The following is a 27,079-nucleotide window of genomic DNA, read 5'->3' as shown; positions in this document are numbered from 1 at the left end:
TGGCATTACTTCTCAGAGAAGTCTTCTTTTCTTTCCTTTCCATCTATACAATATTTAATAGATTTGGAGGTCTAGATTATCTTTTAGGTCAACGTGCAACTTAAAACCTGATAGACCAATGGGATTAGTAAAATAATTGCCAATGAACGTGGGAGGGACTACGTGAGGCATAGTTTATACACAGTGAGAGGGACTATGTATGTCCATTCTGATCACTTTATTTTTTTATTTTTTTATTTTTTTTAAATTTTTTTAATGTTTTTTATTTATTTCTAGGAGAGAAAGAGAGAGAGAGAGACAGCGTGAGCAGGGGAGGGTCAGAGAGAGAGGGAGTCACAGACTGAAACAGGCTCCAGGCTCTGAGCTGGCAGTCAGCACAGAGCCTGACGCGGGGCTCGAACCCACAAACCGCGAGATCATGACCTAAGTGAAAGTCGGACGCTTAACCAACTAAGCCACCCAGGCGCCCCTCCTTCTTTCTTTCTTAAATCAGAAATTTAAAGTAGCATTTCATTTTTCCTAATTCCTAGGACATATCTCCTATATGACAATGGATAGCCAGTATACAAAGAGAAAAAACAGAGAAGGTCAAGGTAATTTAGAAAACTGGGTAATTTTCTAATAATTATTAAATTAACTCTTTACTTTTTTTGTGTCTGGATTAGGACTCCTAAGTCTTCAATAACATAAGATTGTGAGAGCAATAAGAATGCCCGAGATAGTTTTCATAATTCTTCTGTTTTACAATAGAACAAAATTTTCTCATATTAGCCAAATTCATGCTTAAGATTATAAAAGGTCTTCTGTTTTATTTTTAATGTGAAAAGAAAATACTTAGGCTGGTGGTACATTATCTTCCTTAGTTTTCTATGTTTTATTTGCTTGTCTATTGTGCTATGTAATTTACATTTTAGAAATAGAGTTCTATGAATTTTGACAAACTTGTGTAATTGTGTAATTTACCACCACTGCAATCAAGACACATAGCATTTCCATGATTCCCAACAATGTCCCCATGTTCCTTCACAGTCAACTCATTCACTCCCATACTCTGGTCCCTGGCAACTACCAATCTGTTATTTATCTCTCTAGTTTTCCTTTTTCCAGAATGTTCATATAAAAGATTCAAACAGTATGTAACCTTTTGAATCTGTCCTCTTTCACTTAGCATGATACTCTTTAGATTCATCCGTGTTACTGTATGTATTACTAGCACCTTCCTTTTTACTGTGGAGTAGCATTCTACTGTATATTCCGTGTGCAGTTGGCTTATGCATGTACAAACCGTATGTTTGTGCAATTGGACTTTTTGGTTGTTTCCAAGTTTTGACTTGCTCCATATCCTTGTAAGTATTTGGTATGATCAGTTTTTAAAAATAATTTTTGTTAAAATACTTTCTGTTGTTTTTGTTGTTATTCAGCTTCTTTCATTCAGCATAATTATTCATCCAAGCTGTTGCTGAAAATTTTACTTAGTATAGAATTCTAGGTTGATATTTTTTTTAGAATTTTTTAGAATTCATAGTACTCTACGTTGACAGTTTTCTGTTTAAAGATATTGCTCACTGTCTTCTCATTTGCCTTGCTTCCAGAGAGATCTGCTATCACTCTTTTCTTTATTTCCATATACTTAATGTGACTTTCCCCCCATCTACTTAAAAAATTTTTTTCTTAATCAGAAAGTTTGAGCAATTTGATTTTTAATGGGTTTTGGTGGGTTTTTTCTTTTCTTTATTTTTATTATTTATTTTTATTATTTATTTATGTAATATAATTTATTGTCAAGTTGGTGTGTTTTTTTAATTAAAAAATTTTTTAATGTTTTATTTATTTCTGAGAGAGAGAGACAGCATGAGCAGGGGAGGGTCAGAGAGAGAGGGAGACACAGAATCTGAAACAGGCTCCAGGCTCTGAGCTAGCTGTCAGCACAGAGACTGAGGCGGCGCTCAAACCCACAAACTGAAGCCAGACGCTCAACTGACTCAGCCACCCAGGTGTCCCTGGTGTGGCTTTATTAATGCTCTTTATGTTTAGATTTTATTGAGCTCCTTATATCTGCAATTTTTATTTTTATCAAATTTGGAAAAATTTTAGCTCTAATTTCTTTACATATTCTTCAGTCCTTCTTTTTGGAGACTTTAATTACACATACATTTCACTGCTTGCAGTTGTCCCAAAGCTTAATGATGCTCTTTTGTTTTTTCCTCCAGAAAACAGAAAAGGAGAAAACACTCTTCAACTCTTTTTTTTTTAAATAAATAACTTATTTTTTGGAGCAGATTTAGACTCATTGCAAAATCAAATGAAAAGTACAGAGAGTTCTCATATAACCCCTCCCCCACGCATACACAGCCTCTTCCACAACTGACATCCCACATCAGAGTGGTATATTTCTTACAATTGATGAGCCTACGTTGACACATCATTATCACTCAAAGTCTACAATTTACATTAGTGTTCACTCTTATGTTGTACATCTGTGAGTTTTGCCAAACCTATAATGACATATGTCCACAATTATAATATCATATGGAATAATTTTACTGCCCATAACACATTTTACATTAGGAGCCACAGAATGGCATTTGAGCTAGTACTACTCTACCACCCCAACCTTATTTATTATTTTCCTCCTTATTCACTCTGGCTTTTTTTCTGTTCCTTCAACACATCAAGCTCATTTCTTCCTTTCTTCTTGTCCTTTGCTCTTGCATTAACCTTATCTGGAAATCTCTTTCCTTTGAAGACTATTGTTATTTCCCTTGCAATCACTTGCTAATCATATTACACTGTTTTCAAAAAATTTTTCATAGCACTTATTACTATCTAAAGTGATTTTGTTCATTTGTTTATTTATTTATTTATTTTTAATGTTTTTAATTTATTTCTGAGAGAGAGAGAGACAGCATGAGCAGGGGAGGGTCAGAGAGAGAGGGGGACACAGAATCTGAGGACAGGCTCCAGGCTCTGAGCTAGCTGTCAGCACAGAGCCTGACGCAGGGCTCGAACCCACGAACCGTGAGATCCCTGACCAGAGCTGAAGTCAGACGCTTAACCGACTGAGCCACCCAGGTGCCCCTGCTCATTTGTTTATTTAATAATTCATCATTTACTTCTCTTCCACTTCACTCTCGGACACCCATTAGAATGAAAAATGGGATCTTTACTGCACATCAAAATATACCTGGTCACAGAGTAGGTAGTCAGAAATATGAAAAGTAGATGAATGATGATTATATTTGCCTGAAAATCAGTGATCTTTCTTAATCCAAGGAATTATATCTATACTGTACCCTTGTACATTTATTTGTTTTCTTCTTTCATCTGACTAATGGAAGGCAGCAAGTGTCATGGGCTGTGTGTGTGTGTGTGTGTGTGTGTGTACTTCAAACAAACCTTATCCGCTCGGCTCCAAAGGGCTTTGGGAGGTGGTTCTCCAGTGACAGGAATCTCAAGACGAAGCTTGCTTCCTGCAATTACTGTCACTGTATTGTCAGCATCAAGACCATCCAGGATGATCTTAGGAGGATCTAGAATATTAAACATGGCCTTTGTTATCAGACAATCATTTCCATGTGAATATCTGGGCTAGTATTTTGCTAGTGCTAAATACTGGTAGCACCAGTATTTTATCTGGCCAAAAGGAATATGAGAGGAGTCAAAGTAGCTGGTGCCTGGCACCTTGCAAAGCTACTTCATTGTAAAACTTCTTAAGAATCAACTATTATGATTAGTGACATACCAATTCATGTATTTTTTCTTTAAATATCACAGTTTTGAATGTATTATATTTCCAAGGTAAGCAAAAACAAAAAAACAAGAATACAACTCTGCAATGATTTATCTACTCACCGATAACACGAACTTTGGCAGGCAAAGTAACCGAGTAGGCATCTGGTGCAAATACATAATCACCTTCATCCTCAAGGAGAGCATTGGCTATCACTAACTTGTGGATTCTAAGGGAACAAGAAAAACATTTCTAAGAATTTTCAAAGATTTAGATTGTATATGGCCCAACTAAAGAGACAGCTGGCCTTTATCTGATGAATTTGTTTAGTGCAGGCTGGAGAGAAAGACCAAGAAACAGACAATATTTATTGATCTTCATCAAATATTCATTTTTGAGTTTATGAAATTATCTGTACAAATACAGTATGCTTATTATGTATGCAAAAGTATAGTATTCCTTTTTCATCTCATAGCTTTAAAAAAAGGCTAAAATATAACATCTCACTAGTGCCATACTTAATGATTTAAAATATTACTAAGAACAATCTTGACTTTAGGTTTATATGACAAATCTAAAAGCAGTAGTTCTTAACTTTTGGTGGATCAATGAATATCTGATGGACGCCACTGATCTGGAGAAAAGTATGTATTTTTGTACATACAGACTTTGCTTACAAGTTCAGAGGATTTATGGGGCCCCTGAAGTTCATTAATGACCTTAACAAGTATCATAACCAGGATCCAGAGATCCAAGGTTAAGAACTCTTGCCTTAGATCTTTGTTAGATTCTAGGATATTATGTCCACCCCCCAAAATTGTGGAAAGGTCACGTGACTTATTAGGTTGGGACAGTTAATCCTTTTGATTGAATCCATAGGATTTAGTATCATTCCTTTAGCCTTGTGTTTAGATGGAAAGAGTCAGTCAATGGCTTTTGAATAGACAAAGTACCATATACCATAAAGTGCAGACCAAGGATCACTGGTAGGACATGATGTAGAACAGAGGAGTCATACATTCTTGCTATTTGGGAGCAAAGAACCAGAAATAGATCCTCTCTTTATAACTACTCGCTAAACCTCCTCGCCAAATATGTAATTTAGGAAGTACAGAAAGAGTGCATATTGGGACCAGTTACGAACTAACTTGCATACCTTCCTTTGTGAACAACCTTTAGACGGTCAGTTTCCTGAACAGGTAGGCCATTTTTAGTCCATTTTCCTGGTATGTGTTCAGAGATTTCACACTTCAAGCAGATTTCTTTTCCAAGGTTTACAGTTTGATCAGTCAGAGGTGTCAAAATCTTCAGAGGTTTCACTACAGAAATAACATTTATAAATGCCAAACCCAAACTCCAGACAGGCCAAGATGGTATCTTGTTTAGAAAAGGAGAATTTGTTCCAGTGCAATTGATATATTATGGAATAACCAGAACGTAACAAAATATCATGTTTGATTATGCATGATTTCATTCATGAAAAAGAAGAAATGGTACCCAGCTGAACTGAGTCTGGTACAACTGCACAAAATGTCCATGTGTGTGCATGCACACACACATACACATGTCAAACATCTACCAGCTGCTTGAATCCACCCAGGCAACACAAACCACACTCATGCACATCAGAGATTACCACTGTCCATCCAATTTCAGATAAACTCTTCCCACTATTTAACAGTGTCTCACTAGCTATACTTCCCACACTGCCTACCCAAGGAAATTTTAGGTCTCATTTAACATAAAGTGCTATATTTATTAACCATTGGGCAGGATCCATAGAGCCAAGCTTAAGAACAGTTGCCACAGATCTTAGATCTATGATACTGTTTTTTAAATTAGGTTCTTATTGTTTTGTTTTATTTTATTTATTTTTTTTTTTAATTTTTTATTTATTTCTAGGAGAGAGAGACAGCGTGAACAGGGGAGGGTCAGAGAGAGAGAGAGAGACACAGACTGTGAAACAGGCTCCAGGCTCTGAGCTGGCAGTCAGCACAGAGCCCGACGCGGGGCTCGAACCCACGAACCGCGAGATCATGACCCAAGCGAAAGTCGGACGCTTAACCGACTAAGCCACCCAGGCGCCCCTTTATTGTTTTGTTTTAATGTGTGGCTGAAAAATTTTTGAGTATTGTGCCCATAACCTCATTTTCACCATTAGTCTTGTGGTTTTAATGCATGACTTTGTATAGCATAGTGAGTTTAGAAACGCATATATTGTATTATAGCAGAACCGACTGGCAAATTCACTCATGGGTTATGCAAACATTATCAGGATTGTATATTGTATCTAAGTATCCTCTATTTATGTGGTCTTGGGATTACAGTATTTCTTAACCATTTGGATAATTTCTCTGGCAGGTGATTTTTACACTTCCTTCCCAATGCTGTGTTTTACTATTAATCTGAGTAGTCGATTTCTTTTTCAGAGACCCTGACTGATACGACATAGACACTCAGTTAGAATGGAATCCAATTTTACTTATATAAAATTGCTACCAGTAGCAATAAAATAGATTGAAACGTTCCTAAAATTGAATTACCAAATGCAACACCATTAGTTAGCCAACTTGGAAGATACCTAAGGAGATCTTACTTACAGTCAACACTAAGTTTAGCAGATGATTGTCCTCCTGTCGTCATTACAGAATATTCTGCACTGTCAGCCTTTGTTGCTCCCTCTATGATCAAAATATGTTTTTTGCCGTCAACTTTAATTCGATATCTTGATCTTGGACCAGGAATAATCTCTTCACCATTCTTAAACCTGAGTTTAAATAGATTATAAAAAGTTTTATAAAAAACCCTCCAGGAGATGGACCTTATTGATCTTGTTTTAGGCTCTTTTTTTTTTGTTTTTTGCTATATCTTGGTATCTAAGAACTATTTGTTGAATTGAAGAATGTACAGATCATTACATCAAATAGATTAATAATGTAACAAGGATTGTCTGAAAAATTACATTAAAAGAACATAAGCCCTTTCTTCTCATTCAAGATCAATTGAATGCTAAGAGTGAATATTACCTCTTCCGCTCACTAGTAAGAATTGCATCACTTAGTATATTTTAATTTTTTTTAATGTTTGTTTTTGAGAGACAGAGAGAGAGAGAGAGAGAGAGAGAGAGGCAGGCAGAGAGGGGGAGACACAGAATCCAGAGCAGGCTCCAGGCTCTGAGTTCTTAGCACAGAGCCCGAGGCGGGATGAACCATGAGATCATGACCTGAGCCGAAGTCAGATGGTTAACCGGCTAAGCCAACTAGGCACCCCTCACTTAACATGTTTTAAAGATAGCAATGATTATACATTAGAATGAACAATCTACTCTGTACCAATTGCCACAGATTCATGCTGTGTAATTTACTATACTTTTCAATAAAGGATTTCATTTTATTATCTGAATCTCTTAGCTTTAATTTTGAGGTTGCTCACATAGAACTTGAGAAAACACTCTGTGACTGGACAAAAAACGGTTTTATTTTTTTAAAATAATTGCTGATTCTTAGTTTAAAACATTTTCCTGAGGTACGATAAAAATAAGGTAACTAGGGAAAATATATAATATTTTCCCATGTAAGTTGCCAGCATGGCATGGTGAGAGTAAGCAAGTTTTGGAACTTACAAGCATCCATGGGATCTGGAATGAAACAGATCTGGACAATTGTGAACCATCCATTTCTTACTAAGTGCCTACTTCCCTACATTTACCAATCTAGATTTCTGAATCACTTTCCAGTTTCATAGGTGATAAAACTCCCAGTATCTTTGTAGTTTTAGTTACCATCTCTACTAACGCAAATAAGGTTGTGATTTTCTTTCATATGTGTAAAAGCCATTTCCGGTTCTCCAATCTATAAAGGCATATTTTTAAAACTCTATTAAAAATGGAAAGACCTCAGGAAAGCTACTTACCATTTCACATTGGCATCGTCTTCCGACACCTCACATTCTAATTCCACTCTTTCCCCGCAGTAAGCATTCGTATCTTCCAGCTGTTTGGTTACCATAATTGGAGGTTCTGTTAAAAAAAAAAAAAAGGAGAATCAGAATCATTAAATACCCCAAATCTGCTCATGACCACAGATTTGTTGACAGATAAAAGACCAACAGTAAGAAAAGTATCATCTACCATAGAGTTATGGCTAGATGGTGGTTGATAGTGGGTGATTTTTTTGCAGCCTTGGATAAGTTTTCTCAATTTTCTCAGAACTCTTCAAATCAAATCAATTATTGTTCTGGAAAGTAGACAAAACGTGTATCAAATATCCTTCCTTTGGCAAATAAGAAACTACATGGTAGATATTTGTGATGGAGAATCTGTAACAATATGATTCTTGGGTTCTGGTTGGAGATGGTAGAGATTGCAGAGCTCTCTGTATTCAGAGGGCTTCATTGACACATTCCAGCTCTATTCTCACAATGTTTTAGTACAAGATGGTCTTCAGCATCCTCAGTGCCAATCACTAATTCCCTTTTATTAATAAAACTGGTTTCAAGAGAAGTCTGTCTGCAATCAGCTGAATGTGTGAAATAAGGATCATCCAGTAGAGTTTGTTGGGTTTCAGAAGCTATAACTGGGATAATTATATTGTTTGCTTGAGTCAAAAGCATGAGGTATTTTGACTCACCAGTTTTTTTCTCCCCTAAGCTTTTCTAGCCTTCAACAAACTAAAGGATTAATAAGGATACATAATAACTGCTAACATAGAGGAGCTTCCACGCAGAGCCAATCTACACCCAAGCTAACCCATTTCTAGGGGTTCTATTACCTGTGCCCTAGAGCTTAAGAGCTCACCTGTCATTCTCATTTTGATAACTACCCTTGGGAGAAGGAGTGCCAAAGGCTGTTGAAGACTACAGTAAGAGATTGTACTTTACCTCGCACAAAGAGCTCGGTGGAACATTTCTCATCACCAGCTGTCACATAATACTCTGCATCATCAGTCAGTGAACAGTTATTGATAAACATGATTCTTTCACATCCTTTATGTTCAAAGATGTATCTGTTTGAAATAGGAGGGAGATAACAGTCTGTGAACTTGATTTTATTTTTTTCTTTATTACCAGCAAATGTGGCTTATAATTTAGCAATGTTTAAAAGTCAGGGATATAATTTTGATCTGCCATTTATGTAGCATATCTTACATAGTTTAGTTAACACAAAACATGAAGCCAATTTTTAGCTTTATAATGCACATTGTAATACATATGCATGTTTACACATAATATTTAATATCTGTATTTTTATAGAAGTTTTTATTTCATATATAATTTAGTACTCACATATTTGCTTTTTAGTTTTTTAACCCATTGTTGGAAAATAGGGTTGACTGAAGTTGTCAGAGAGATTTTGAACTCTGTAATTTTTTAAATGACCAATTTATCTAGTTTATTTATTTATTTTTAAGTTTATTTATTTATTTTTGAGAGAGAGAGAGACAGAGAGAATGTGGGGGAGGGGTAGAGAGAGAGAGAGACAGAGCATGGGGAGGGATGGAGGAGATCAGGGAAGGGACAGAGAGATAAAGAGAGAATTCTAAGCAGACTCCACACTGTCAGTGTAGATCCTGACGTGGGCTTGATCCCACGTACCACTGCAAGATCATGACCTGAGAGGAGATCAAGAGTTGGACACTTAACTGACTGAGCCACCCAGGCGCCCCCTAATTTATTTAGTTTATAGGTGGACAGGTACTCAATTTTACTCATTGATTTATTGATTCCACTCATGGCTTAGTGCAGTGGCACAATAGATTTTGTTAGGTGAATAAGTGATTATACAATTTCAGCAATAATGTGAACTTAATCCGTTACAGGCAGTAATTTTTTCAAATTTGATGTTCTTTTAAATGGGCTTAAGAACTAGTATGATCATATCACAGTAACCATCTACTAAAAAAGAACTTGAACATTTGGAAACAAAAAACTAAAAGCCAGGAATATCACAAAATTTAATTGTCTGTGATCTGGATTATGGCTGAATATATTAGGGCATTATAACAGACTGAAGAAAATTGTCAAATTGAAGACTTCAAGAATAAAGCATTACACAACATTTTGTAGATAAAAATAACTGACTTAAATTATGTTTTTGGTAAATTCAAACTGCTTTCAAGAGATTTTTATCAGACACAAACATTATCACAAAGTCACTCTGTAGGCATGACCACATGAAGAAATTGGAAACCACCTAACTGTTCTCCAGAAGTGACAGATTTTCAGGATTAAAGTCTTTTTATAAATGTGCATGTGGCTCCTCTTAACTTAAAAAATATATATTGGAGTTGAAAATCTCTCAGGCTGAGAAGGATCTGTGTAAAGTAGTTTTATGATAGACTAGCAATACCATCAGACATCAAGGATTAGTTTGTTTCCTTCATTTGTAAGAAAGCCAAGAAATAAAATACAGGTTTTAGATGCTCTTTTGGAAAAACAAAGTTCTCTAATTGTGAGGTGTTATTCCCAGGTGGTATATCAAATACATATTTCAAATTTTTCAAAATTTTATTTTAAAAATTGGGAGAAGTTTTGACAGTATTCTGAAATAGTTACATATAACCGACATTGACACAAAACTGGAACTGGAATCACTCAAAATAGTTTGTATAGAATGCAAACATAAAACAAGGTTTTATTTAGATAGCACTGTAATTTGAATGGCTCCGAAATATATGAAAAATTTTTACTCTCCCTCCATGTGATTTTGCATTAAAAAGGTATAACAAAAGCATGTTTTTATTCACAGAAAACTAAGTCAAACTACAGTTTGATTTACATAGCTATCACTGATTATTTGCAAAGCCCACTTACTTTGTACTGGGTCGAATTTCTTGACCATTTTTATACCATTTCACCTCCAACTTTGGGTCTGCCAGTTCCACAGCAAACCTTACTCTGCCTCCTTTATCAACCTGATATGCAGGGTCAAGAATTTTTGCAAAAGCTGGTAGAGAGAAAGAGCAAAACTATGTCAATATGTGTGTACTTATGTTGTGAATTTAAATAGTCAATGTATGTATATGAACCTAAAACTGAATGTAAAATTGAGACTTGAAAAAAATTAGGAACCTTCCAAAGTATCCTCTATATTTTAGAATTCTGTGCTGATTTATACATGATAAGATGGTTTAACAATTTGAAAAGAACCCACAGATTTTTGAAAGAATCATAAGAGTTATTGAAGAGCCTTTAAAAATGATTGTCCTAACTCTTCAGGAAATTGTAAAGGATCCAGATGAAAGTGAACTTGAAGAATATGCCTGTTCTAGCATGATTACTATCAGGATCATTGGCATTCTCTCTGTACTTCTTGTATGTCACAGATAGTTTTTTAACACAGAGTTTATGAGATACATTCAATGACTCATAAGATTAAATTGAATGCCTTTGACTAATTGAAATAGTAGACTTATCAAAGTTTCTGTACTTCGGAAACTTGTCCAAATAGTGACACATATTAAATACTTCTTACCTATATGGTTAGGAACTGAGGATTTCAAAACATTTTAAATAACATAGAACATAGTAGTTTAAAAAATATTATCTTTGAAAGGTCCCAAGCAGAAATTAACTTCTTTTTAAATTTAATAGTTTCTCCCTATTTTAAAGATAATACTAATTTAGACAGTTTGGAAAATACATACACCTGTGGAATGCCTCGTGGAATTTTTATGCTTCTACTTCCATCATTACAACTTTGCCATAGTATTGCTTAAATAAACTCCCTTCCTCATATTTTAACATAATAAAATAAATACTAGCTTTAAAAAAGTTATTTATATGCCTCATGACATCAATTCAGAGCTAAGTGGCAAGAATTAGGCCAGTGTAGGGGGGGAAAGGAGATGTCAGCTGGCTCTTTACTTTGGCATTTACATGCTTGTGACAAGCAAACAATTGCAGATACCTCCCAAGAATTAAATTTCTGAAACTTTTGAAGTTTTGAAATAGTGAGGATGGTTGAGTTAGGTAAACGGAGCAAAAACACAACACTTCTATATTTCTCTGGGTCCATTTCTCACCCAGTTTACAGTGAGGTTTAGAAATAAAGGGCAGATTTTTAAAAAGAAATGGTGAGTCTTTAAATTCTACTTGGACATTCAGGTTGGGTGCCTAAATAAATAAATAAATTCTATTTGGACACTAATAAACAGTAAATAATAATAGGATTGATATGTTACCTTGATGTGTAACAAAATGGATAACTGCCAATGACCAAGTCTAGGAAACTTTGAAGAGCTTACGATCAATTTAAAATGTCTCTCTTCTTTAAATTTTAAATTTCAACATCTCAAATTAATTCTTAAAAGTATTTAAAACCACAACAAAATACATTCACTTCAGATCTCTAGGGAGCAGCATAGCTGTTTTACAACCGCATTGGATGTAAGAGGTGAATTTCCCCAGTCCCCACTAAATGGGTGGAAGAATATGATAGTAAAACAAAGACATCGAATCTACTCTAAGAATCAAGAATTTCAGAGTGAGGGAGATGTGGAGGCCACCGAGAAACTCCCAGTGAGAGCGAAGATGTTTAATGTTCCGTTACACGCGGTATGCGGCACTTGTAAAGTCCATCTCCTTTACCTTAACCGCTCGCTAGCAGTCCGCTACCCTCGTACTACTCATGTGCAGAGCCGTGAACTCCTTCGCTCGAAGCCAAACGTAAGGAGGAAAACTGCAAATTCCACCCCGTCTATTCCCACCCCCAACCCAGCGGGGGATAGGAAGCATCCCTGTAGTGGTTCACCATTATATCCTTCGTGCGCTTAAGATGCTGGCCAGGCTGCCACGCCGCCCCCCGCCCCTCCAGGAGGGCTCACCTGCGCTCTTCTTCTCCACCCTGCGCATGCGCTTGAGCCGCTTGAGCATGCCACGCAGGTCGGTGATACCGTACTGAAAGGCGATCTTCTCATACTCGTTGGGGTTTGCATTCTTCAGCAGCTCCCACACGTCTACCTCGGGTTCTTCCTCCTGCTGCTTCACCTCCCTAACCGGGGAGAACCATTTCCTAGTTTAGTAGCCGCCCACCGGCCCTGAAGCACAAGGAAGGTTGGAGTATGGTACCGATTTCTCCGTTCAGTATTAAAAGTCCCCCTTTTTAAAGGCTGAGTACGTAAAGGCCGCAGTCTTAAGGAAACTTCCATATAAAGATCTGGTGTCTGCGCTTATAATGACACGTTTCCTAGTTAACAATACACTATTAGGGAGAGAGAAAGGTATCAGGAAATATTCTGAAGATATTTTTACTTATTTTCAACTTGAAAGTTTAAAGAGAAGGTGAGATTTTGAGGAACTTAAGATCAGTTGTTATCTAGGCTATGGGCAACTGAAATAATTTTGAAAAGTGGATTAAGAGTGAGAAGATTTAAATATTGGTCTGTGAAAGAAAAATGATCTCTTTCTCATTGTTGTATACATTCTAGCTATATATGAAGACAGTACAAAGAAGTATTTCAAATTTTAGGATTTTGCAAATAGCATTTTCCTACCATATTAGTAAATGTGTATACTAGCCATTTTTTGCTGCTTTTGTACACAAAAAATATTGACACTGCCAGAAGGTTTTTTAAAAAATATGAATTTTGTAGATACATTCACTTTTTTAAATAATTTTTTTCTAAATTGGCAGGGGAAAAGGAAAAGGCCAAAAATTCTCTCGTATCTCATCTTAAAACACTGTCTTGAAGTTTTTTGAAACCAGGTTGGGTATGAATTATAAAAATATAAAAATATAAATGTTAAACTTTTAAAGCAAATGACTAATTTCCCATGAACAAGGGGAAATACTTTCAATTACAATTATCAAAATTATGACCCTACGTTTTGATCTAAAGAACTTACAGAAAATATAAAGAACACATACGAGTAAGAAAATATGAGATTTAAAGTACACTTGTCCTTATTTTAAAACCAATTATCAGGTTAATTTGAAAATGTTACAGTGACTACTTACTGTGAATAATGCTGGTTTGGATACCATTTTCCAAGAAAACTGATCAACACATCTTAAACACCAGTGTGAACAAATTCATGCTATCATGTTAGCAAGTGATGGGTTACATGTGTTTACATTATCACATTAATTATACCTGTTTCTGCACTTTTTGAGAAAATACTGGATTGTAATCAAAGGGAAGGAGAGGAGATAAATATTAACATAGAATTTAGAGTGGCGTTAGGCAAGAATGACTTGTAAATATCTGATTTACATTGTCATATAAGTCTTTTTGCCCAGTGGAGGAGGGTACTGAGGCAAATCTCCTGGAAAGTGGAAGGAAATGGGAGGTCATTGGTCCATCAGTAACCTTTATGGGAAGGACCTGACAACACCGTTAGGAAAATGTGCCTCCTAAAAACTCAAGATACAAGTATTATCCTTGTATGTCACTGAGATAATAACTACACACTCTATTAACACAGATAATTTGAAGAGCTTGAGAACATTGTCCTAAAGTTGGAATATTGGTAATAGTTTGCCAGATCTACTAGGTTTACTGTCTGAAAGCAGTCTAAATTTCAAATACATACTTTAAATATTTTGTAGAAAGTCTTGGTAAATTGCAATTAAAATGTGTCTGAATGTTCCTATGCATAGTCTTTGTTCATGTTTCTTCAACCACTTTATTAATGCTCTACTTTTTTTTGTATTCCAGCCTATAGATAGTCCCCACACTGTAAAAGAATGCCATATTACACTGTGTTAAATTTGTATTTCAATCAAGAAGAATTACATCCACATTTCAAGTATCCTCCCAACACTGGTAAAAGGATTTAAAGGTACCAAACTAGATTAAAATAGCAAGAAGCACAAGTCAAGCACTAAGATATAACTAGATCCATGATGTGAATATTTATAGAGTGGGAAGCTGGTATAATGATCATAGTTGTCAGTGTGATTTCTTTAAGTCAATTTTGTTGGTAGATTCATAAAACCAATCATTTTCACCATTTTTTCATTAAAACACCAAAATACACCTTGCTCTACTATGTTCTTAATTTTATCAGACTTGGTATACACACACCAGTGACCTCTTGCCTATTCCTTCTTTTTCTCTTTATTACTTAATTCAACTCCAAATTGCAAGAAGTATTCGTTATTTTTTGCTGGAGTGTGAGGTCAAGGCTTCCACCTGCAGCATTACCTTAGCTCATCCAGAACATATCTTTACTTACCATGGTGGCTGTGCATGGCCCTATCTGCATGGTTACATTAAATTACAGTAGGGAGAGAAATTCATATTTCTATAGGCACTACTGATTCTTTTTCAAGCATTGGGATAGACCTATATAATATTCACAGTATTTTCATCTACATCAAAATTTCTATAAATTGATGGTCCTAGTCAAGTACAAAGCAATTATAGAAATTTTATATAGACTAAAACTTTCAAATATATATATATATATATATACATACATATATGTCATATCCCATAACAAGATTCTGCCTAATAGATTTACTCTGATTTAGCTAATGTTTATTTGAAATACTCCGGCTTTTTTAAGGTGAGGGAGATCTTTTGTTGTAGAGAGATGTTGATTGTAAAGATATTTATTTTGATAGGGATTTTGCCACACACTCTTAGAGGAGAAATGGTGTCATTGTCACAATGAAAACACATGCAATTCACAAATTAGTACGAAAACACAATGATTTCTAAAATTATAATGGTGGATTACTATAGTATATTAAATGAATATAGTCTTATGCTAACAACAATTTAATTATGAGTCAAAATCATAATTAAGGGATGTAAAGAAAATGAGAACTGGAAACATGTTGGCTGCCCACTTTTTCTTCAGTAATTTTGGTCATTAATTAGATTTCTTTGACTCTGCAAACTACTGGTGGTGTGTTCTTTTTTCTTTCTTTTTTCCTTTTTAATCAGAACATGGTGTTTAATAATCTATTGTATTACATCTTGATTGATTGATTCGTGTGTGTGTGTGTGTGTGTGTGTGTGTGTGTTACGTCTTTTTATGAATAAAGGAAACAAAGGCTCTTCAAAGGAAGAGTCAATTTTTGGTGGGAGTCAATATTTGACACCTACTATGAGCCAGCCTTTTACATTTGATTTAAGTAGCTTTTGTTCTTCACATTTACAGATGTGGAAAACAAGTCTCAAAGAGGACATGTAATTTCACCAAAACAATGCAGTTTGTAACTGGGAGAGTTGAGACCCACATCCATATTTTTACCACTATCTTTTCCTTCCCACAGATGTGTATTATGGCCCTCTCTGCATTCCAGGCACTGGTAGGCACTGGCACATAGAAGGCACAAAGGAAGCATTTAGTGTTTTCTTGGTTGAGTAAATGATTGTAGGAGGAAAAAAAAAATCTCTTGTCTTCCTAAAGTGTCAATTTGTATTATTAATTGAAGCACCAACTTTCAAAGCAAATGCAGTATAGTATTTATTATATGGGATGAGCTGACTCAGAGGAAAACGTGGATTTAGGTCCCTGCCCTGTCTCTAATTAGCTGTAAGACTCGGGATAAGTCACTTGACAACTCTGGTCTTTGGTTTCTCACCTGTAGCATGAGGAAGGGTAAGGTTCACTTAGGGTCACTTCATATACTATTACTTTAAATAAATTCGGGGAATTAATAGATATTATTGAGACTAATGATTATTTGAAGTAGCTAAAGAAGGAAAGATGTACTTGATATTGCCTAGGTCTCTTGATTGGCTAATATCCACTGGTAATTAATAAATTATTTGTTAAATTATTAAATATTAACAATACTGTTACTATTTCTGCTCTCAACCTAAACACTTAGACCTGGAGGAATTTTTCATTCATAGAGACTTGAATAAAGCCATCCAACTAAACTGAGAACAGACACAAGTCCATTTTATTCTATTTGTACTTTGTTGTGAAATGGATTTATTATACATATATTTCTTTAGTAACCATAGAAAGCACTAAAAGTAATAAAAAGTGAACCTGAAAAGGTAAATAAAATATGATATCAATATTACATGTTATTAATTTAGAACTGTAGTTTCATGAGTTATTCACACATTTGGTGGGTAAATAAAATCCCAGAAAAAATCAACTTCTTTTAGTTGCACTATAGTAAATATCTGGATATGTATAGGTTTATATATAACTCATATGTAATACATTATATGATTATTTATATGCATATATGGGCAGAAATCCTTTAAAATGGTTATGTACTGAATATCCATAATGAAATCTATAAATTTCATTGTAAGAGAACATTGTTAAGGGAGTGAGTAACAATATTAAACACTTATTTCCATTTTACTACATTTATCTCTTCTAAAATGCATACTTTTTGACTTATCTTTAAAATAAGGTTGTTTCCTATAATCAATAGTGTGTCATAATAAACACTGGAGCAATTTTTTCATTGCTTACTGATTTATAAAATAAAGATGTATATTAAAATGAATGATGTCTTAGATTTGATGAAACCTAATCATAAATACTATTTTATGTGTTTATATATACATTATATATATATACATATATATATAATATATATACACACACATACACCTGCAGAGACTTTTATCAAAATTGTGAAATTGACTTTTTGGTAAAATATCAAAGACAGGAGAATAGAGGCTCTATTTATTTGGTCATGACAAAGAATCATGCTTGAAATGATTGAAATCATTAGAGAAATCAGAGGCTTCTAGGTAGTTAAGTCTTTCGCCTAAGTTTTCAGATCTCTTCATCCCCAACTAAGAACATATGTGAAACTCATGAAAGATTAAAAAGAAGGTTAAAAAGCATCAGCTAAAATTTTTAGCAGATTAGTATGCAGTGGTTTTTCTGTCTCTTTCTTAGTTGATTCTGTGTTATATTCTATAAGCGAAACACATTTTAAGAAATGAGAAATTCTTCGAAAAACATTCACTTTAAACTTGACTTCTCTCAGTAGGTGTCTAAAAGATTTCCAGGCCACAGCGCCTCACTCCATCGCTTGGTTCTCACCTACGTTTCAGGAGACCACTAAAGTCAAGTTCCCCTGCATCCTCTTGACCTTCTCCACTGTCATTAACAAAAGAAAAGCAAATCTGTTTTTAATGCTGAGACATATACACAACAGTTTCCCCCAAACACTCTACATATAATGTATATGCAATTTTATACTGGCACACAAGTCATGGGACTAAATCAAACACAAACTATTTCTTTTCACACAAGTGACATTTTAAGTTTTGTAGTATGTACTTGTGGAAAAGTAAACACGAAGAGCTTGTGTTACTCTACGATTTCAGAAGACACATTTTTGTAGATTGCATATATAAAACTGCTTGGATTTGTGTTAAAACAGAGTAACACAAATGCACTTAAGCCAAGCAACACAAAGTACTTTGTTTTTTCAAGTTGGGGGCTGTAGAAACATTCCTGTGTAAAAAGCAAAGGACTTTTGCTGATCTCTGTTATTCATGTCAGAGATTGGCTTGGAGGATGAAGCATACCAGTGTCAAATATATAAGTACAAAGCTTATATTCAAAGGTAACTTCTTTGTGTCCATCAATAGTTGAATCAGATAATGTGATACCAACATAACAAAAATGGAGCTAGTGCAGAGCTTTTTAAAAGATGCATTCCTTTCTGTTTTAAAGGAAAATCATTTTAAGCTTTTCATTTTCTTGTTGATATTTATACCTTTTGAAATGTATTTTTCAAAAATTTGACTTTGAATTATTGATGAGCCCTTTACTAGGAGTGCTTTCCTATAGAGAAATGCATCTTAAGTCAGGCATGCAGCCACCTTCATGATTTCATAGAAACTCTAAATAGAAGCTATGGAGCTGACATTTAAATGGCACTACATATTTACTTACATGTTTAATTTTTAAATGAAGATTTTGTTTCCTGCTCTTTACAAATGTTAGTTATGGTTTCTAAGAAAAGAGTCTGCGGGTTTAAAAACAGTGTGTATAACACATAAATTATAAGAATTAAACTCGATGTGGTTTCAAAATTTCTTTAATAGCAGGTATTTAGAGAAGACCTTTTGAAGTAGACACATTTCTATTCTATTAAAGCACAAAACTTAGTAGATTACATCTCCCTCTCTTAGACTATGCTTGTACATAGGATGAACATAGTTTTAGACCTAAGCATTTGCTGATCATGGAGGAAGGGGAGGAGGAGGAAAGTAATAGGATTCAAACTTATGACTTAAAAAATAACAACTTATTGATCAGGTAATATTAAATACATTTTTAAGTAATTAAAATGTTCATTTATTCATAATTTAGGAGAGAAATATGCTTTTTTTTAACAGACTAAATCATTACTTTATGATAGTTTGGGATGGCTTTTCTTATTCAACAAAGCTAAGTGGATTCAGTCTTAAGAAGAACAAAACATTTGTTCTCATTAATGAACTCACATTATGGAAAAATTAAGTACAGAGAGTAAGATCATGTCTGGAAGGGGCTAGTTACATTTTCTATAGACTAGAACTTTTTTTTGTTCTCAATTTTCTTCCTTGTCCCCCAACCCTCAATTTTTCAGCCTTGGCAACTACAAAGTAAATCAAATGGGTATCTATACTTTGCTTTTCTATAGTTTTCTTTATTCTAGTGGACTCAGTGGTCTTTCATTTAATAATCCATATTTAAATAGCTCTAACTTCAGTAAGTCACTATTTAATTGTGGTTTTCTGGGCACATGAGTAAATAGCTCTATAAGTAATTTCTACATGAAAAGCAACATAAATAAGAGTTTTCTGACATTACTTAACTGATGCAATATTATTATACATCTTTCTTGGCCATTTGGTAGAAAATAATGTAATTAAGGACGAAGTCACATGTGAAGAGATTAAAGGCAACTGTGTTTTCAAAAGGCAACTGTGAAACCTGAAAAAAAATGGGAGCTTCACTATGACTGGAATAATCTAAAACATGATCAGTATATAACTGATTTGACAGTAAACCTATAGCTTTTCTAGAACACTAACCTTTGTATATATAGTATGTTTGACTAAAGAGGTGTTCTCATTTGGAAGACAGAGTGAGGAGGAAGGAAATAAGTGTTTTTAAAGCCCTCCACTTGCACGTTATACCAAAGCTACCTAGATTCCCCTTTTGAAGTTACCTTCTCTTGAAAGCAGATCTGATGTCAATGTTTGGAGTAGTCCCAGTAGATTCTTTGAAAGGAAAGAAAACAATAAAATAAATACCCATTACGAAGGCAATTTTGTGTTCAGTTCCTTTCCAGGCTGTGGGGATTCCTCAGATGGAAGGAACACCAGGTAGAGGGGGGGATGGCTCTCCTCCTGGATGGCTGAGCTGCTGAGGCATCATACCTCATCCTCCCTTACACAGAATTTATGTGGGCACTGAAGGAGGTATATATCCAGTTGTCATTCTACCTGCCTTCCCACTAGAATCACCTGAAGAACTTAAAAAAAAAATAACTTTTTGATCCCCTTGCTGGAGATTTCGATTCACCAGATAAGGGATGGGCACCCAGAAGTCAGTATTCTTTAACAGCCCTTCAGGTGATTCTCAGAGATGCCTGGCCAGTTGAAGAGGCACTGCTCAGGACCAGATTCCCACTTGATACAGAAATCTCTGTAGGCTTTACTTGGCCTCTCTTGAAATGGGGATTTCATACCCTTCCCACACTGTTTACATAGCTTTAATGAAAGAGCTCAGGCTAAAGTTGAGACCAAAAAAAATTCACCTCCTTATAATCCCTACCTTTAAGTTTGAATTTGTCTGAAATGCTTTTGGGTGATAGCACTTCCCCTATTTATGAGTTATGTATGCTTGGCCTCTTTCACCACATTCAGCTGACTAGGGTATGGTTTCTGGGTTCTTCATCCTCCTGGGTACCTTACTCCAGAAGAGATCCAGGTTGATGTATGGTGCCCATGGCAAAAGACATTACTCTAAATGTGGAACCAGTAGCATGTTGCAGGAGTAACATTTCCTAAGTCTAGATCCTATTCCACTTGTTATAGCCCAGCGTTAAATTATACCAGCTTTGTTTCTTGTAGCTGTATCACACTTTGGATTCATCTTAAGTTTATGATCTTTGTTCCTAAGTCAACTTTCTCTTTGTATACTTATAGAAGTGGGTTCCCCCTGCCCCCCCCCAACTATTTACATTTGCCCTATTAAATTTACTCTGGGCACCACACAGAACATATGGATGGAAAACTGTCTTAGAAGAGAAATCCTCCCTTCCACCTGGGTATCCTAACATCCTGGGTACATATGAAATTATCCCCAGACTTAAGTGGGAATATGTGGGCCAAATGAAACAGGCACGTTCAGTAGAAGAAAAAATGGCATCAGCCTTTATCCAGAAGATTGCAGGAATATAGATACCATGGGCAAGAGGTATTTAGCAGTAAAATCCCCAAAATTCCATTTCTAAACTGCTTCACAACAAGTTAACTCAGCAGGCTTGCTGAGACTACCATAATCAGAAACACACACAGTTTGAAAGAAAACTTTATTTTCAAAATCTCATAGTATTAAATGACCTTCTCCTCTATCCCCTCACATCCCATGGGGGAGAAAACATCTATCCAGACAAGAAAACTCTCTTACCGTGTACTTCAAGATCGAATGTGCAGCTGTCAAACTTATCCTTATAGGTGACCTCGCATCTGTAGTTTCCTGCATAGTTCTCTTTGGCCTTGATGATCTGCATCTCAAATGTGTACATCTGCAACAAAACGCATCTGGCACATTTCAGCTCAGCTTTGCCAACTGAAAGAAGCTATCACATTTCAGTTATTTTTGAAATTTCTCAGCATTGGCTAAATGTTGTTTTTCTATCTGGGGGCTCCAGCACAGCACCGTCAACATAGGAGGGGGTCAATGTGCTCCCCAACTTAGGACACAGCAGGGCAACCAGGCTTGAGTATAGGCACTAGGAATGGTAACTCTAGAGAATTTTCTGGGACTGAAATCTCTCAAAGCTGAATCTGAAAATGACACAGAAGGAATGACCTAGCCTAACCCCCATGCCAGGAGATGAGAGCCATACCCGAGTGTGCCTTTCGAAGGTTTCCTTCAGCTGGAGGTGCTTCCCAGCTTTGCTGGCCAGGTCCATCCATTTCCCTTTGAACCATTTGATGGTGGGTTTTCTAAGAAGGTCTTCAGCCTTGACTTTGGCTATAAAGGTGATATTCTCACCTAAAAAAAGCACAAGCGATTCAGGCTGTGGCTTAAAAAAGTGCCATTAGATTTGCTCTCAACTGGAAGGAGTTGCACAGGATTGCACTGCAGAGGCTGCAATGTGCCTGGTGCCCTGATTTTTTATGCATGCCCTAGGAATTCTTAGGATACTCCAACTTGTTCTGCTTTTGGAGTTTGTGAGGCAGAAAAGGAGCAATGGTTTAATCAGTGAAAATAATTTTTGTTTGGCTTTATCATATATATATGAAATAAAAATGGAAAGCCTCACAAATGTATGAATTTTTTCCATCCTTTTTGTTAGGTAAGATGATGGGAAGTCCAGATTTACATGACTAAATATGACTAAATAAAATTGATCTTTCTGAAATAAAACTGCTTATCCATTTATATTTATTCTTTGGGACCTAAGGACATAAAAATTCTAGCCTAGCATTCAGCCAAGCACTTTGTGTCTTCTAGAAACTAAAGGGAAGCAAATATTTCCATCAACATGCAATGTGCTTCTATATTCTAGACCTGAAAGAAGTAATTTTAGAATACAGTCAATCAGCTATGTGCTCATTTGTTCTGATCACAATATATTCCTTATAAAGACTTATTTTGTGAAAATTCCTGGACCCCCAGGTATTCTCTAACTTACCATCCTGCTTATTTCCTTCATGGCACTTGGCTTTTGTGATTATCTGTTTGTTTAATTTCTCATTGTCTGTTCCTCTCATTAAGACTGAAAGTTCTGAGGCATCTAGGTGTCTCAGTCAGTTAGGAATCAGACTCTTGTGGCTAAAATGAGCAAATCAGAGAACTCTAGATGCTGGCGAGGATGTGGAGAAACGGGCACCCTCCTACACTGTTGGTGGGAATGTAAACTGGTACAGCCCCTCTGGAAAACAGTGTGGAGGTTCCTCAGGAAACTAACCATAGAACTCCCCTATGACCCAGCAATAGCACTGCTAGGAATTTACCCAAGGGATACAGAAATGCTGAGGCATAGGAGCACATGTACGCCAATGTTCATAGCAGCACTCTCCACAATAGCTAAAACATGGAAAGAGCCTAAGTGTCCATCAACAGATGAATGGATCAAGAAGATGTGGTTTATCTATACCATGGAATACTACATAGCAATGAGAAAGAATGAAATCTGGCCATGTGTAGCAACGTGGATGGACCTTGAGGGTGTTATGCTGAGCGAAATAAGTCAGGCAGAGAAGGACAAATATCATATGTGTGCACGTAGAGGAGGATTAGGAGGAACTTGACGGAGGAACAAGGGGGAGAAGAAGGGCGGAAATGGTGGGGGAAAGGGAGAGAGGCAAACCATGAGAGACTCTTGAATGCTGACAAAAACTGAGGACTGATGGATGTGGGGGGGAGAGGGGGATGGGCATAGAGGAGGACACTTATGGGGATGAGCACTGAGTGTTATGTGGAAACTAATTTGACAATAAACTATTTGTAAAAATAAATAAATAAATAAATAACTAAGACAAGCTGGAAAAAAAAAAAAAAAGGAATCAGACTCTTGATTTTGGCTTAGGTAATGACCTCACGGTTTGTCAGATGGAGCCCTGTTTTGGGCTCTGTGCTGACGGCACTGAGCCTACATGGGATTCTTTCTCTATCTCTCTCTCTGCTCCACTCCCCCTCTCTCTCTCAAAATAAGTAAATAAACTTAAAAAAATACTGTAAGTTCTGAATTCTCACATCTTATACTCAGTATTCAGCACAGTGTCTAAAACAGATGTGTAATCAATATTTTTGGAATGAATATCCCTAAAGTTGAACCCTCTGTCCACTAGTTTTTGCTGAGATACTATATATTAATCATATGGTATGTGTGTAGATTTGTAAACATCTTATGGAATAACTGTGCTATAATTGACAGTAATCATTGGCTCAGAGCTTTAAGATATGCCAGGCACTGTTCAAACCACCCCACACGTAGTATCCCCATTTTATAGATGAGGAAAGTGTTTTGAACCCAACCTAGCTCCAGAGTCCAGGAACTCAACAACTATTTGCTAAAAGTTACTAAAATGATAGCTGTCACTCTCCTTTTCAGGTTATAAAAAGCAGGATTTAGTACATAAATATGATAGAATAGTATTCAGCCATAAAAAGGAATGAAGTACTGACTCATACTACAGCTTGGATGGAACTTGAAAACATTACGCTATTGGAAAGAAGCCAGCCATAACAGGTCACATATTGTGTGATTCCATTTACACCAAATATCCAGAATAGGGAAATCCATAGAGACAAAGCAGATTAGTGGTTGCCAGGGGCTGGGGGAGGGATAAGGGGCAGGAACTGCTTAGTGGGATATACAGTTTCTGTTTGGCGTGATGAAAACGTTTGGGGACCATATAGAGATGGTGGATGCACAGCACTGAGTGTACTAATAGCCACTGGTTGTTCACTTTACAATGGTAAATTTTATGCGATGTGAATTTCACCTCCATTTCAAAAGAAAGCACGATTTAATGCTTGGTACTCACCAACTTTCACTGATCCGCTTTGGGGCTTCTCCACCAAGAGGGTGGATAGCTGGGAATTGGCGTTCTGCTTGTCTTGTTCTTCCCCAGCAGGTGATTCGCCAAGAGACCATTCTAATGAGAAGGAAGGAGGGAAAGGATCATTTCAGGGCCAGGTTCTTCTTAGGCAGACTTACCTGGGTTTGTCCTTCTTGTCAACGCTGAAGCTTTTCTTTGTCCAATAAACCTGGATAAATATAACATCATTCTTTCCATCCATCTCCCCTGAAGCCGTCAGTAAAGAGTGACAGATTCCCATTGTTAGAAGGGATGCCTCTTCCATAACAGGATAAAGAACATTTTCTAATTCCTAGAAATAGTAAAGCTTTTCAGGTAAGTTGTTACTCTGTGTTTGTTGGCAGCCAGAGTTTCCCCATCCTGTCTGTCCCCTAACAGATAAATAATGGTAGGAAGTATATTAAAGCAGAACTGTGTCATAATAGGCGAATGACTATAATGTGCCACATCTATACAACAACAGAGCTGGAAAAGACTAAAGAGATAAATCAGTTCACTGGTCAACTGGGAAGGATCAGAGAGCCAAACCTAGCCTGATATTTCTAGATTCCTTGCTTTTATATGATTAGATGATTCCACTGAAGTTGCATAAATGAGGCAGTAGTTTGACAATTAAGTAAGGGATCATGACGTGCAGGCAGAAGTTTCAAGAATATTAAGTGCATCCTGCAAGAGGGGAAAACAGAAAAAGAAAAATCGACTCGTTGAGCCTTTCCCATGAAGAGAGAGAAGCTGAAAGTGAATCTTATTTTCATCTTCTAGGTTGTACTCCAAGTGCTGAGCTGGTATTAATCAGCAGTCAACTCCAGCAAGGAGGGCAGGAGAGAGAACTGTAGACATTCCTTCCCTCTGTCTCTAAGAGCTAAACGCAGAGAAGTTCAGTTTCAGCCACTTAGTAACTGGGGAAAAAAAATACCTGGGTTGCCAACTCTCTGTTAGTGTTTCTTGAAAAGAAGGAAATGTACATTTAGTTATTTTAGTTTTCAGGTATCAATCATGCTATCCTTAGAGATCATCATTTCCACAATGAAGTTATACAATGTAGTTATATGATTACGTGTGTGTGTGTGTGTGTATGTGTGTGTGTGTATGAATGTCTGTGATATTCATGGTAAGAATGAATTGTGCCCACTCATATTTGGAACAAGAGGGCAGGAATTTGTATTGTTTTATTCTATACCCACAAGTGTCTGCAAAAGTGCGTGGCCTATATGAGGCCCACAGTAGGATTGTAGGGAGCCTTTAACAGGAATTTGTCGAATGAATGAATGACCTCACAAAATTGTAGTAACTGCTGACAAGATGCATTTGGAGGTTTTTACAAACTGTAATAAAGTTCTAGAGAAATGTGAATTATTCTCTAACTTTAGCATATCCCCAATATGGAGATTTTCAGTTTCTTAATCTCTTTGTACTTGATATATGTCAAAAAATGATAGTTAAAATAAAACAAAGAAATCTGTGATACATGTGGCTAAATTCCTGTATTTGTGTGTGTGTGTCATGCAAAATTAATCATTTCTCAATACATTAGTTTTCTTGTAAGAAGTTTTGTACTAAAAGATTGCTTTTTTTAAAAAGATACAAACGGAATAAAACAAAGATTAGAATCAAAACAGCTTCAAGAAATGAGATCATTAGTGACTTATATTAGGATGTGGTCGAAACGCCTTACTGCAGGAGAGTGCTCACCTGAATCTTTTCTTTCCAGGGCCCGACTACCCACACCTGAAAGGAAAGTGTGATTCGGATGATACAAGGGCAAGGAGTGAAAATGGAGAGCTGACCCCAACCTTCTTGGATTCCCCTAAACCCTGTGTCTCCTCATGATGGGGAGAAAAAACTGAAGTCAGCTTGGGGGAAAAAAATTGAAGTCGGCTTGTTTGGAAAATTAGTAGAGCTTCAAGTATGAATGCATCTATAAAAAGCATGTCTCATTTAAGAAATAGTAATAAAATAATTCACATATCTGAAGAACAGGGGACAAGAGCATATAGCTGGAAATGGAAGAAAAACTTTTTTGTCCTTAAAATTCATACCCAAGATTTATTAATCTTATTTATTTCACAAAGAAAGTTTCCTTTTATTTAAAAAAAAAACCCACCATTAAAGCCCAAGTTTTCCCTGCTGGTGTTAGCAAGGGCAAAAGCTGGTGCCCCCTCTCTGCACACTGTCTCATCAAGGTCCTCTGCCTTTTCTTTTTCTTTACTGTCAATTGACAATAAATTACAAAGTGGGGTAAGAATTGGAATCATCCTAACCTGGAGGCACAGCACTAGGCGTGGAGGCTTCCTCTTCATCTGAAACAACAAATAGGAAGAAAAAGTCAAGAAGAAAAGGACTTTGTCCTGAATCTTCTGCAAAAAGAGAAAGCTGAAAAAAAAATGAGAGAAAACACACAAAACACTGTGAACTGATAAGTTAGCCTTAGAAGACTCGATACCTGAAAGATGAAACTCAGTATTACAGACCAAAGAGAAAAACAAATAAATAAAAGGGTGAGAGAATAGAGAAATCCAATGAAAGCATAGATTGAGAAATGGAACTCTGCAAACGTTTCATGTGATTGTAGGTAGGAAAAAAATTAATGCTAAAAAATAAACCCTGACAAAATCAACAACAGAGGTGTTTTCGAGTT

General features: G+C 36.1%; 1 protein-coding gene across 1 annotated transcript in view; it reads right to left on the bottom strand.

The window, feature by feature from the left end:
• The window catches only part of MYBPC1 (myosin binding protein C1), a gene marked incomplete at its 5' end in the record, with an annotated part of 56,196 nt that extends 29,382 nt beyond the window's left edge, over positions 1 to 26,814 (bottom strand). The window contains 16 exons of the mRNA XM_039252509.1: positions 2,643 to 2,775; positions 3,397 to 3,530; positions 3,853 to 3,959; positions 4,887 to 5,049; positions 6,331 to 6,497; positions 7,643 to 7,748; positions 8,609 to 8,733; positions 10,541 to 10,673; positions 12,553 to 12,719; positions 17,705 to 17,761; positions 19,830 to 19,881; positions 21,296 to 21,413; positions 21,738 to 21,886; positions 24,388 to 24,498; positions 26,134 to 26,169; positions 26,703 to 26,814. Coding sequence (XP_039108440.1) covers positions 2,643 to 2,775; positions 3,397 to 3,530; positions 3,853 to 3,959; positions 4,887 to 5,049; positions 6,331 to 6,497; positions 7,643 to 7,748; positions 8,609 to 8,733; positions 10,541 to 10,673; positions 12,553 to 12,719; positions 17,705 to 17,761; positions 19,830 to 19,881; positions 21,296 to 21,413; positions 21,738 to 21,886; positions 24,388 to 24,498; positions 26,134 to 26,169; positions 26,703 to 26,814 — 1,870 coding nt within the window. The remainder of the gene's footprint in view (positions 1 to 2,642; positions 2,776 to 3,396; positions 3,531 to 3,852; positions 3,960 to 4,886; positions 5,050 to 6,330; positions 6,498 to 7,642; positions 7,749 to 8,608; positions 8,734 to 10,540; positions 10,674 to 12,552; positions 12,720 to 17,704; positions 17,762 to 19,829; positions 19,882 to 21,295; positions 21,414 to 21,737; positions 21,887 to 24,387; positions 24,499 to 26,133; positions 26,170 to 26,702) is intronic.
• Positions 26,815 to 27,079: the final 265 nt, after the last annotated feature.

Source organism: Hyaena hyaena, unplaced genomic scaffold, assembly GCF_003009895.1.
Source record: "Hyaena hyaena isolate Hyena2069 unplaced genomic scaffold, ASM300989v1 scaffold_417, whole genome shotgun sequence".
Taxonomy (NCBI): Eukaryota; Metazoa; Chordata; class Mammalia; order Carnivora; family Hyaenidae; genus Hyaena; species Hyaena hyaena.
Note: the sequence above shows the minus strand (reverse complement) of the source record. Positions and strands in the feature narration are given on the sequence as shown.